At 41.1% G+C, this 12,623-nt stretch overlaps 1 protein-coding gene across 1 annotated transcript in view; it reads right to left on the minus strand.

Annotated features, from left to right (window-relative positions):
* Window positions 1-3,314: 3,314 nt before the first annotated feature.
* Window positions 3,315-12,623, minus strand: part of EFCAB7 (EF-hand calcium binding domain 7) — a 38,094-nt gene continuing 28,785 nt past the window's right edge. The window contains exons 12-14 of the mRNA XM_073357452.1: window positions 10,720-10,929; window positions 6,857-6,964; window positions 3,315-5,324 (exon numbers count right to left, since the gene is read on the minus strand). Of these exons, the coding sequence (XP_073213553.1) occupies window positions 5,250-5,324; window positions 6,857-6,964; window positions 10,720-10,929 (393 nt within the window). The 3' untranslated portion in view covers window positions 3,315-5,249. The remainder of the gene's footprint in view (window positions 5,325-6,856; window positions 6,965-10,719; window positions 10,930-12,623) is intronic.

Genomic DNA, 12,623 nt, shown 5'->3' on the forward strand with positions numbered 1-12,623 from the left:
CCAACACACCTCTGAACAGCACACTGACCCACAGAAACCTTCCTACCAACACTACAAAAAGAAGGATTCTGCGTGGACTCCTCCTGAAGGTTGAAACAACAGACTGGACTTCTACATAGAGTGCTTCCGCTGACGTGCATGGGCTGAAATTGTGGAAGAGCAGCATCACTTGCCCCGTAACCTCAGCCATGCAGAACACAACGCCATCCACAGCCTCAGAAACAACTCTGACATCATAATCAAAAAGGCTGACAAAGGAGATGCTGTCGTCATCATGAATAGGTTGGAATATGAACGAGAGGCTGCCAGGCAGCTCTCCAACACCACTTTCTACAAGCCATTACCCTCTGATCCCACTGAGGGTTATCAAAAGAAACTACAGCATTTGCTCAAGAAACTCCCTGAAAAAGCACAGGAACAAATCTGCACAGACACACCCCTAGAACCCCGACCAGGGGTACTCTATCTGCTACCCAAGATCCATAAACCTGGAAATCCTGGGTGCCCCATTATCTCAGGCACTGTCTGGCTATGTAGAGTCCCTCCTCAGGCCCTATGCTACCAGCGCTCCTAGCTATCTTCGAGACAACACTGACTTCCTGAGGAAACTACAATCCATCGGTGATCTTCCTGAAAACACCATCCTAGCCACTATGGATGTAGAAGCCCTCTACACCAACATTCCACACAAAAATGGACTACAAGCCATCAGGAACATTATCCCCAATAATATCATGGCAAACCTGGAGACTGAACTTTGTGATTTTGTCCTCACCCATAACTATTTCACATTTGGGGACAATGTGTACCTTCAAATCAGCGGCACTGCTATGGGTACCCGCATGGCCCCACAGTATGCCAACATTTTTATGGCTGACTTAAAACAAGGCTTCCTCAGCGTTTGTCCACTAACGCCCCTACTCTACTTACGCTACATTGTTGACATCTTTATCATCTGGACCCATGGAAAAGAAGCCCTTGAGGAATTCCACCATGATTTCAACAATTTCCATCCCACCATCAATCTCAGCCTGGACTAGTCCACACAAGAGATCCACTTTCTGGACACTACCATGCTAATAAGCGATGGCCACATAAACACCACCCTATACCGGAAACCTACTGACCACTATACTTACCTACACGCCTCCAGCTTTCATCCAGACCACATCACACGATCCACTGTCTACAGCCAAGCTCTACGATACAACCACATTTGCTCCAACCCATCAGACAGAGACAAACACCTAGAAGATCTCTATCAAGTGTTTTTACAACTACAATACTCACCTGCTGAAGTGAAGAAACAGATTGACAGAGCCACAAGAGTACCCAGAAGTTACTTACTCCAGGACAGGCCCAACAAACAAAAAAAGAGAACGCCAATAGCCGTCACCTTCAGCCGCCAACTAAAACCTCTCCAACGCATCATCAACGATCTACAACCTATCCTGAATAGAACCTATCCCATCACTCTTATAGATCTTGGGAGACAGGCCAGTCCTTTCCTACAGACAGCCCCCCAACCTGAAGCAAATACTCACCAACAACCACACACCACACAACAAAAACACTAACCCAGGAACCTATCCTTGCAACAAAGCCCGTTGCCAACTCTGTCTACATATCTATTCAAGGGACACCATCATAGGACCTAATCACATCAGCCACAATATCAGAGGCTCGTTCACCTGCACATCTACCAATGTGATATATGCCATCATGTGCCAACAATGCCCCTCTGCCATGTACATTGGCCAAACTGGACAATCTCTACGCAAAAGAATAAATGGACACAAATAGACATCAAGAATTATAACATTCAAAAACCATTCGGAGAACACTTCAACTTCCCTGGTCACTCAATTTCATACCTAAAAGTCGCAATTCTCCAACAAAAAACCTTCAAAAACAGACTCCAACAAGAAACTGCAGAATTGGAATTAATTTGCAAACTGGACATCATTAAATTAGGCTTAAATAAAGACTGGGAGTGGATGGGTCATTACACAAAGTAAAAACTATTTCCCCATGCTAATTTCCCCCCTACTGTTACTCACACCTTCTTGTCATCTGTTTGAAATGGGCCATCCTGATTATCACTACAAAAGTTTTTTTTTCTCCTGCTGATAATAGCCCACCTTAATTGATTGGTCCCTTTACAGTGTGTATGGCAACACCCATTTTTTCATGTTCTCTGTGTATATATATCTTCTTACTGTATTTTCCACTGTATGCATCCAATGAAGTGGGTTTTACCCCACGAAAGCTTATGCCCAAATAAATTTGTTAGTCTCTAAGGTGCCACAAGTACTCCTTGGGGTTTTTTTTTTACACCAAGGAAGTGTGCCAGAGAGGCTGAAGTGTGAGACAGTGGCTGGAGCTCACCCAGTGACAAAGGGGAGCTTAAAAGCACACTGGTCCAGCAAGTTGGGCCCCATATTCAACAGTTTTGTAAGTGTCCAGCAGCTGGAGCTTGACTGTGACACTTTATAGCCAGATTTTTTATTAAAATGTAAAGGAATAAAAAAACAAGCAGTGGCTTAATCAGTTAGAGCAAGTGTAAGTTAAGTACTAACAGCATCAAACACTAAAGGGGAAAAATAAAATCACTGATAGATCGGAAAAATAAAATCAAGAGTCCCAGCTCTTAATATTTCCAAGGCACGTCAATATTTCTTAGGGCACGTCTACAATTAAAATGCTGCATCGGTGCAGCTGCACTGCTGTAGCACTTAAGTGAAGATGCTCTCACGCCATCGACATAGTTAATCCACCTCCCTAAGAGGCAGTAGCTATGTCCTAGGAGAAGCTTTGTCTACACGGGGGGTTACGGTTGGTATAACTATGTTGCTCAGGGATGTGGATTCTTCACACCCGACAATGTAGTTATACCAACATAGGTCTGTCATGTAGACCAGACCTAAGATAACAGTCCCACACATAATCAAAACCACAAATGTGCATATTAAACCCCAAGAGCCCCTAGGCCCAATTGAGATACCAAGCTCTTCCTCAGGGAAGCATTTACAAACAGATGGAAAAGCAGCACAGGTTTTCAAATTGCACTACCGTCTTTACAGAACCCAGTCTTTGTAGAAACACAATAGTGTAATTATAAGGGATGGCTCCTTTTCAATATTTCCAAGCGTAACCACTAAGGCAGATGAAATCAACTGAATGCAGCGCCTTGGCCGCAATATTTTATAAACGATATATTGCAATCTTCTGTTCTTATTACTGAGCACAGCAGTATTTGTAGCATGGAATCTGCTTTACACACACACACACCAAATGTAGAGAAACGACGTCACAAATGTAAAAGGCTTCATATTTTAATTGCAAAGCGTACAGCACCAAAAATGGAAATACGCATTATGATGATTGTGGTGCCAGTTTTACAGCCATGTTGGAAAACAAGGACCTGCCTCAAGAAGTTTCTGATCATGTCAATTAAACGCAACGCAAACAGCTAAGGATCAGGTGTGGGTGGGAAGAGGGCAGCATAAGAAAGAGCAAAGGGATGGCATCTGGCACACAAAAAAGCGGAAGCTATATGAAATACAGCCTGGCCTACACTTAAAAGGTAGCTCAACATAGCTATGTTGGCCAGCTGCATAATAAAGTCAAGAGTGTAGAAGTGGTGAAAGTGAGAGAGGAATACACATGATTACATAATTCTATACAACTTTCAACATTCCTCCGGTATGGCTCACTCTGCACACTAGTAATTTTTCAGAAAGAGACTGCATAGGAATAACTACGCATTTGTTCTGTTAGGAAAGCAAATGTTCTTCATAATAAAGAGAGTCTGTCAGAGGCCCTGGAGGAAGAAGGGCCTAATCCCCAGTGTAGGCACAGCTATGCTGACAGAAGAGTGCTTCCATTGATGTAGCTACCGTCATTTGGGGAGGTGGAGTTTGGACAGAAAAATCCCTTCTGTTAGTGTAAGCTGCATCTACGCTACAGGGCTCTACTGGCATAGCTACGGCTACACCGCTTTGTTGGTATAGTCTTTGTAGTGTAGGCGTACACAGACTGGAACATGAAAAAAAGGCATGACGTCCATGTGGGAAGTAGGAGACTAAAAGGAAGCTCGAAGAAGAAAGAACTGAGCAGAGTGTGTGGAAGGGGTGCAGCTGGGAATCGGAGCAGAGACAAAGGCAGGAGTGGAGAAGCATAGCACTGAAAGTGGAGTACAGGGAGTCTGAGCTGTGGAAGGTGTGGAAGCCAGTGAAGGGATTCAACGGAGTGTTAGCTCAAGAGAGAGGAGGATTTTAGTTGCAGGATTCTGGATAGAGTAGAGAGGAGAGAAGCCTGGAGGTGGAAGTTACATTAATTAGGGTAAAAGATAACTGGTCAGATTTTTAACACAGTGTCAGCGACAGGAAGGGACAGATTTTAGAGATATAGAGGAAGAAGAAATTGGGTATGCGAAAAACCTGGATATAAAGGAGAGGAGTCAAAACTGACATCAAAATTAGAAGTGGCGTGACATGGATGGAGTGAAGGTGTCAGTGGTACCAATGAGGCAAAGAGGAGAGAGAGAAGCTCAGTTTTTGACACAAGGAGTTTGGGATAGTGGTGAGATATCCAAAAGGAGAGAGCAGTTGGATGGAGAGACAGTTGCATATGTAGGACTGCACAGAAAGCTATAGGAAAGACTGCTGGCTGAGCCAGCCTTGGCATTTGTGAGGCACAGCTGAGAAATCATAACTTGCACTTCCACTACATGTCAATGACTCCTGTTTACCATTATGCCCAGGACCAGCTAAGGATGTGAGAGAGGGTGTAGCAAGCTGGTTCTTTGGGATACATTCAAAACATAAATGATTCATTTTATGTAAAAAGTGTGTGTGTTCTTTCTGCAGATGATTATTCCTTTTAACCCTGATTTATGCTTTTAAGGCTGTCTTCCCATCCAACAAGGGAAAGCATATATATTTCAAATTCCCTCAAATCGGCAGAGTGCGTGCGGGGGCTTGTGGCTGCAGGCTTTCCAGTCACAAAAAGCCATATCTGGCAGTCAGATCTGAGGGACTGGATAGGATTGAAGTCAGGCCTTGTGATTCATTGGCTTGAATAGCTGAAATCATGGGAGCAAAGCATAGATCTGAAATAAATGATCTGTATCAGTCTTGGTTCTGAAGTGGACAAGATTAATCAATTTATCTATTAATCACAGGACAATCCTGATTTAGTTCTTGTTTTAGTAGTTCCAAGAGTGGACTTTTTTCTAAACGTGGTGTTTAAGGTACGAGAGAATGCACACAATTATATATCCATTCTTCTTGCTCTTTCAAAGGCATCACATGCTGACAAACCTGCATGTAAAAAGAGGGACAATATAATGAACTATCTTTAGTTACCATTCTTTCCTTAATTCCTACCCAAGTGAACATTTACTACTTAAAATGCCATCTAGAAAACATTAATCATTTCATTTCTAATACCCATATTGGAAAAGTTAGCTGATGCAAAACTGAAGTTGTGTAATGATAGGTATTATTACTGCATTTAACTACATTATGGGTAAAATCCTTCAAGGGGCTCTAAGCCTACAATTCTCATGGATTCCAGTGGAAAATTAAGGTAATAAAACACCTTGCAGCATGGAGCCTCCTCTATCTGATCAAAGGTAGCAGCAGCAGTGTTAGAATAACCCCAATCCTGCACATGCCAGGATTGGGGCCATAGGTTGGATAATGACGAAATACAGAGTAATATCATTTGAATGAGCTGCATTTGAAAGAGAGACACTGCACTTTTTGCACTACAAAGAGTAGGTTATTTTAACTTGTATATTTATTTCAACTTTTACTAAAAACAGTACAACTTCTAGAATGGGAGTCAGCCAATCAAATTGCCAATTGGCTTAAGCACTGTCCATAAATTACATTTTTTTTAAAAGTCTGCCTGTTGGAAATTATATTGTTCATAACATACATCATATACACGTATTTTTGTGTGAGACTAGTTAAAGCACACATTAAGTCTGTGCTTCATGATCATGGAATGCATCAGATGAAGAGAAAACATTTTAATTTTGGGCCAAATTTAAGTTAAGAGCTGCTTCTTTTAAAAAGAAACCTAAGATGATAATGCCACTGCAAACAAATAAACATGCCACTGCAGGTGTTAGAAGTAAATCTGAAAGTGAAACTGCCTAGTTACAGTAAATTGGATTTTTAAGTTTTTCATTTTTAATAATCTAAGGTGTCACTAATAATATAAACAACATTATTCATTTGCAGCATATGGATGTTAGGTTAACTGTCTCTCTTTAACAATAGTATAACGAACATACATCACTCTACTGCAACAACACACATAATAAAACATAATTTAATTTACACTAATCATTTAAGAAGTATAGTCATTATAATTGACGGTTCATACAGGCAAAACATCTCCTGCTTTGAAAATAAGTCTGTTAGATTTGCATTAGCATTTACAATATTTATTAATTGGTGACCAATCTGCTATGACAACTCTCTTTTATTGACATAGGGGCTTGCTTTTTAAATAGGAGTGAATGCTGAAAGGTATTCATAATTAGTATGTACAATTACAGTGAAAGGGCAAGTGAATCAGACATTTGCATGCAAAAACTGGCTAGTTATACATTTATCTGGTCATCTGCACTCGAAAATACCTGCACATGCAAGGTAGGTGCACAATTTTGAAAATCAGGCCCATCATCTTAACTACATTTCTCATGTAGATGGACATTTCTCCTTTTGCTTCATGTCCACATACTCAGTATTAATACAGAAAGATTTGCAAAAACAAACTCTAAAAGTGTCACATATGATATTTTTACTAGGATTTTAAATTAGGGAAATAATAACATTACCATCATGGATTTTGGTGCCACTTCAACAGCAAAAATGTTGAGTCCCCTGTTATTTACACAGTTCTTACTCTGCTCATTGTTGACATGAATAACCACTTTGTTTTCAGACTGTAAGTGGAAAAATGTTAGAGGTCTCATTAGTCTTCATGATTAAATGGCTGCTTCTTATAAAACAACTTAATGATGCTGGTTATTTCATCTGAAATTGCTATTATAATGGGATGGAAAGTTTTAAATATGTAGGGCAAAATTTTAAAATGCACCTAAGTAACCTGGGACCTAAGTCCTTTTTCAAAAGTGCCTGTGTCACTTAGGACCTCAAGTCTGATTAAAAGTCAATGGGATCTGAGCTCCTATGCGACACAGTTGCTTTTGAAAATTTTACCCACAGTGCTGGATTCTCTGCTAGTGTAAACTGGCACAGGCCCTAACTTCATTGAAGCTCTACCAATTCACACCAGAGAATTTGGTGCACAATGTACTTGTTTGGCATACATGAGTAAACAATGCTATGCTTTGGTGCCAGCCCTATATCCAAGATATTGGATGTACTACAGGAGATCTCTAGCTCAAGCAGTAGAGGACTGATTTGGGAGTTGAAGGAGCAAGATACAAGTCAAAGACAGAGAGAGAGTTGGAGTGTGTGTGTGTGTGAGAGAGAGACAGACAGACACACACAGATTTGTGGTAATTATGTTCATTATCTGCAGATCATGGATTCATTACAAACAATCTCTTCCAAAATACAACTTGCCTTCATATGAAATAATTCTTAAATATTCAACAAAATTAATGTAAATAAAACAGTTTAAATAATGAGCTAAATCCTGCCCTTTGATGTGTGTGTCCATGGCACTCACTGAAGCTGTGCACACACTTCTGAGAATGAAATACGACCCAATAATAAAACAGGAGACAGTCAGTCCAACTGGTTTTTAATAAATGGATGCTATGGCCCAACCACCGCACAGAACCTCAAGGAGCTCTGTGGTGCCACTTAGCTCCAAAGACAGGAATGTTTGCAAACCCGGGGAGAGCAGGCCCCCACTTCTGGGTAGAGGCTAAGTGACTGTCCAACTCCACAGGGGGAGGATTACGACCCCAAATGCCACCTCTGACAGTCAAGGCACTGTGTCAGGGACACAGTGACTTTTGGACACTGGAGCAACAGTGCGGTTGGGTCTGACTGAACAGGCCATGCTGCTCCTGACTTCCAGTGAATGACTCTGGAATGGAGTTGTCAGTCAACCAGGCTGAAGATCCCTCCCCACTCCACCCTGAGAATGGGGAGAGGTAACCCATAACTTGTAAGACCTCATCTCCAACTCTCTCTCCTGCCCTCCTCTGTAACCTCTGCATCCCAGTGGGGAGTAGAGATGGTCAAAATCTACATAGGAAAGCTTATGGATAAGAAGAAACTTTAAGCTTTTCTGTGGATAGCAATCAAATTACAAAGCCCCTATGGGTTGGGCCTAATCATCAACTGGCCCAGTGCAAAGCTGGTATATTCAACATGCTACTTATTGCTATACAAAATAGCCCAGACTGGACCCATATTGCTGATCTAACATGTTACATGCTCTCAGAAAAACAATCAAAGTAACTATTTCAAACTGGAAAGCAAGACTTAAATTAAAGACATGCTAGTGTGTATCATCATTCACTCATGTTTAGATAAATTTGGATTTAACGTGGGCATTGAGAAATGCTAGAGATTCTTAGAAGAATGCTAACAAACAATTACTGCTCCTTATTGTGAAAGGGAATAGGAATACGATTATATCAGACAGCAGCCTCCTCCTCCTACTTAAAGGCTACCTACGACTCTATAAAGATAAGGATTGGCAGAAGTGCTGTCTGTGATTCTCACACTACAAAAGGTCTATGTAGATTAGAATGCAAATATAATTATGTTTGAAATATCCTGAGGCTGTAAAAACAGAAACAGCACTCTGTGTTTATCTTTTCATTATTACTATTATTATTATGTCCTGATCTTTTCTTTGGGAGGTGTCTACATTTCTACATGGGAAGCGAGATGAAGATGGTTCATAGAGAAAGTATTCTGTACTATGTGCGAATAACATGTGGACATGGAAACAGGTGCAGGAAATATTTAGTAAATTTTTATTTCAAATTACAGGCTATGACCTCATAACAGAGTTGATTTTAAGGCATAAATGGGCAGGCAACAACCATGGCTCCACCAACTCTCTATGCCCTTTGTGGCTGTGTGTGCAGGGACAGAAAATCTGCCAAGCTCTGACACAGACCACAGAAAGATGTGAGATAGGCCTTTTACTCCACCTATCGCTAATGGGAAGGGCCAGACAGAATCGATCCCTTACTTACTAGCATATTAATTATACTAGCATATAATTAAAAACATTATTTCCATTATACTTGTCATGGGCCTTGGCCAATTGGGGTGGCCCCATGCCCTGACCCGTGCCGCCTGCCCGGCACTCCTACCAGAGAGTGGGGGAAGCCCTCGCTCCCCAGCTGGAGTGCCAGGTGGGCGGGGGAAGTCCCTGCGCCCCAATCCTGTTCTCAGGCAGGAGTGCCAGATGGGTGGAGTAGGGCAAGCCCCGTGCCCTGACCCTGCTCCCTGGCAGGAGTCCCGGGCGGGCGGGGGAAGTCCCCAAGTCCTGACCCCAGCTTCCCGGCAGGAGCACCAGGGGTGTGTGTGCAGGGGGGACTGCAGGCGAAAGGGGTGGGGTGGGGTGGGGCTCCCACTTGCTCTGGCCCAGGACCCCCCCAAACCCCTAATCCGACTCTGGCTGGAGGATACAGAAAAAAGATACCTTTAAAGCTAATAGTTTAATGCTTCATCCATAATAAGGCCCTAAAACCAAAATCTGTGCATATCACTGTTTACTCTTAGGATACAACATTTTTTCTAAATGCAAAATTTGTAGAAACTGATCCTTTTCTGGGAACAGTTTTGCTTTGAACTGATCAGCATTTTCCAGTGACAAAAACTCTTTATTGAAAAATTCCTGATCAGTTCTAATCATGAAGACATAATGTTGCTAATCTTTTATACTACAAAATTGCAATGCCTTTGTAAATACAGATAGGAATTCAGCTGACGAAACAGTATGCAAATACCCTACATCTTCTTAGTAAATGAATAACGAGGAGTCCTTGTGGCACCTTAGAGACTAACAAATTTATTTGGGCATAAGTTTTCGTGGGCTAAAATCCACTTCATCAGATGCATGGAGTGAAAAATACAGTAAGCAGAATATATATCATAGCACATGAAAAGATGGGAGTTGCCTTACCAAGTGGGGGGTCAGTGCTAACGAGCCAATTCAATTAAGGTGGAAGTGGCCTATTCTCAACAGCTGACAAGAAGGGGTGAATACCAAGGGAGGGAAAATAACTTCTGTCGTGCTACCGAGGCCAATGCAATCAGTGTGGCCCATTTCAAACTGCTGACAAGAAGGTGTGCAGCCGATGAAGTGAGCTGTAGCTCACGAAAGCTTATGCTCAAATAAATTGGTTAGTCTCTAAGGTGCCACAAGTATTCCTTTTCTTTTTGCAAATACAGACTAACACGGCTGTTACTCTAAAAGAAGGTGTGAGTATCAGCAGAGGGAAAATTACTTTAGTAAATGAATGTTTTCTTTAGGCCCGATCCAATGTCCATTGGAGTAGATGGACAAACTCCCATTGTTTTCAATGGACTTTGGATCAATCCCTTAAAAAAGGGGCTTTTTTTTATTAAGTAGGTACAGAATCTATAGATCAAAAAATGTTACTATAGAAAGCTTAATGAGAAGGGAGTAACAACAATGATGTACATTAGCATGTAAATTATTTTGTGTAATGTGCATAAGAGAAATATCACACAATACCTTATTTTCAATAACAGAAGTGATCCGTGTATCACTTTTGTAGGTATAGACAATTATACTTTCACCGCTATCCAGTACTTTGGCATCTCCTTTGTTAACAACAGACTTGCAAATTGCCCTGTTAAGTTGCCTGCTGCCTTCTTCCAGATAAATGGCTTTAATTCTGGGTTTGCACTTTTCTGCACAGATGTTAATGACAAAAGGGCATGCCTGTTATAGAAGAAAAATACAGCATATTGTTTAGTTCTTGTTACTTTATGCTGAAATTATTCCTCGGATTTTTATCCCCAGCTCTGTTTTCACAGATGCTCTGCTGCAGAATTATCCAAATATATGTGCACCATTGGGTATAAAAAAATAGATTTAGAAAACTCTAGATCTCCTGTTCTTTGTAACCTTTCTTGGTAATTCAGAGATTAGGATAAATCAACACAGCACACAGCCATCACTGATCGTGCAAGCCTTGATGCAGTCAAATATACTGTACCATTCATCTTCTCAGATCACAACATGCATCAGGCACCGAAGATGAAGTACTAGGGTATTTGAGCACCAGAAAGAACCCTTTCCTCTTCAGTATTTTGGCAAACTCTTGCCATTCAAATGAGTGGTTTTTGCATGCAGATTTAAAATAGTTGAAATTTTGTGACAGGAAACACTCCTTGCACTTCCATTTTGTTGGTTAGGATTAGTATGCGTGCCAACAAGGAGATGAGATTTTCTGTTACTTTTAGTAGGAGTACAGTAAGAGTACATCTGCTTTTCAAATGACCATCAGGATCTGCTGCCTGTTAGCACCAACACATTTTTACTGCCATTTTTACTTTATACAGTAGAACCTCAGAGTTACGAACACCTCAGGAATTGTTCTCAACTCTGAAATGTTTGTAACTCTGAACCCAAACGTTACGGTTGTTCTTTCAAAAGTTTACAGCTGAACATTGACTTAATACAGCTTTGAAACTTTACTAGGCAGAAGAAAAATGCCGCTTTCCCTTTATTTTTTTAGCAGTTTACATTTAACACAGTACTGTACTTTGCTTTTTCTTTTGGTCTCTGCTGCTGCCTGTTTGTGTTCTTCCGGTTCCAGAGAAGGTGTGTGGTTGACTCATCAGTTCGTAACTCTGGTGTTTGTAACTCTGAGGTTCTACTGTAGTTGCTGTTGAAAGTGCTGCTGAAAGGGTCATTCAGGAACCGAGGGGTTAAATTATATGTGCTATTGAAGCAAACGGTTCAAGCATACAATATATAGTTTGTACTTATCCTTTGGGAAACAAAGCTTCTAACCACAAACCACAGTTGTGCAAGGCAGAGAACCTTCTTTGTTAGAGAACAGCTCTCTCTAGTGTCCAAACTGCAGAAAGACAGAGCATCACATCTTTCCAGCTTTGTTAGGGATATTTTGTAGGACAAGTGGTGAAGTGTAACCCAGTGAGAAATTGCTCACAATCATTTGCTAATTTTTTAAATCTTCTCATTGATACGAGAATGGCTAATTCTAGCCTCCCAAATCCCAAAACACTACTACATCAGTGTTTTTGTGTTAGTATATTTTTGTTTCATGTGCACAGAATGGGATTGGGTTTTTTTGGCAATTACATAGTCTCATGGCCCTGAGTTGCTTTGGTTTAAGAGAAAGTAAACAAAGAAAAGAAAATGATCACGGGGTGGTAAAAAACCAGCTTTTCTTGGGAACAAGATATAAATACTGGACTTTCCTGAATATTTGATGGAGGGTTTTTTGTGTCTTTCTAGCTTTGCTTTTCTTCCCCAATCCTTTGTTAGAGTTACCCTTTGAAAACATCTTCTGTTGACACAGTGGTAAGAAAGAGTGGGCCTTTAAAACCAACCTCAATGCCACTTTGGCACATGGGTGCATGGGGAAGAGAATTCCTGATCCTACA

This window comes from Lepidochelys kempii, chromosome 8 (genome assembly GCF_965140265.1).
Source record: "Lepidochelys kempii isolate rLepKem1 chromosome 8, rLepKem1.hap2, whole genome shotgun sequence".
Taxonomy (NCBI): domain Eukaryota; kingdom Metazoa; phylum Chordata; order Testudines; family Cheloniidae; genus Lepidochelys; species Lepidochelys kempii.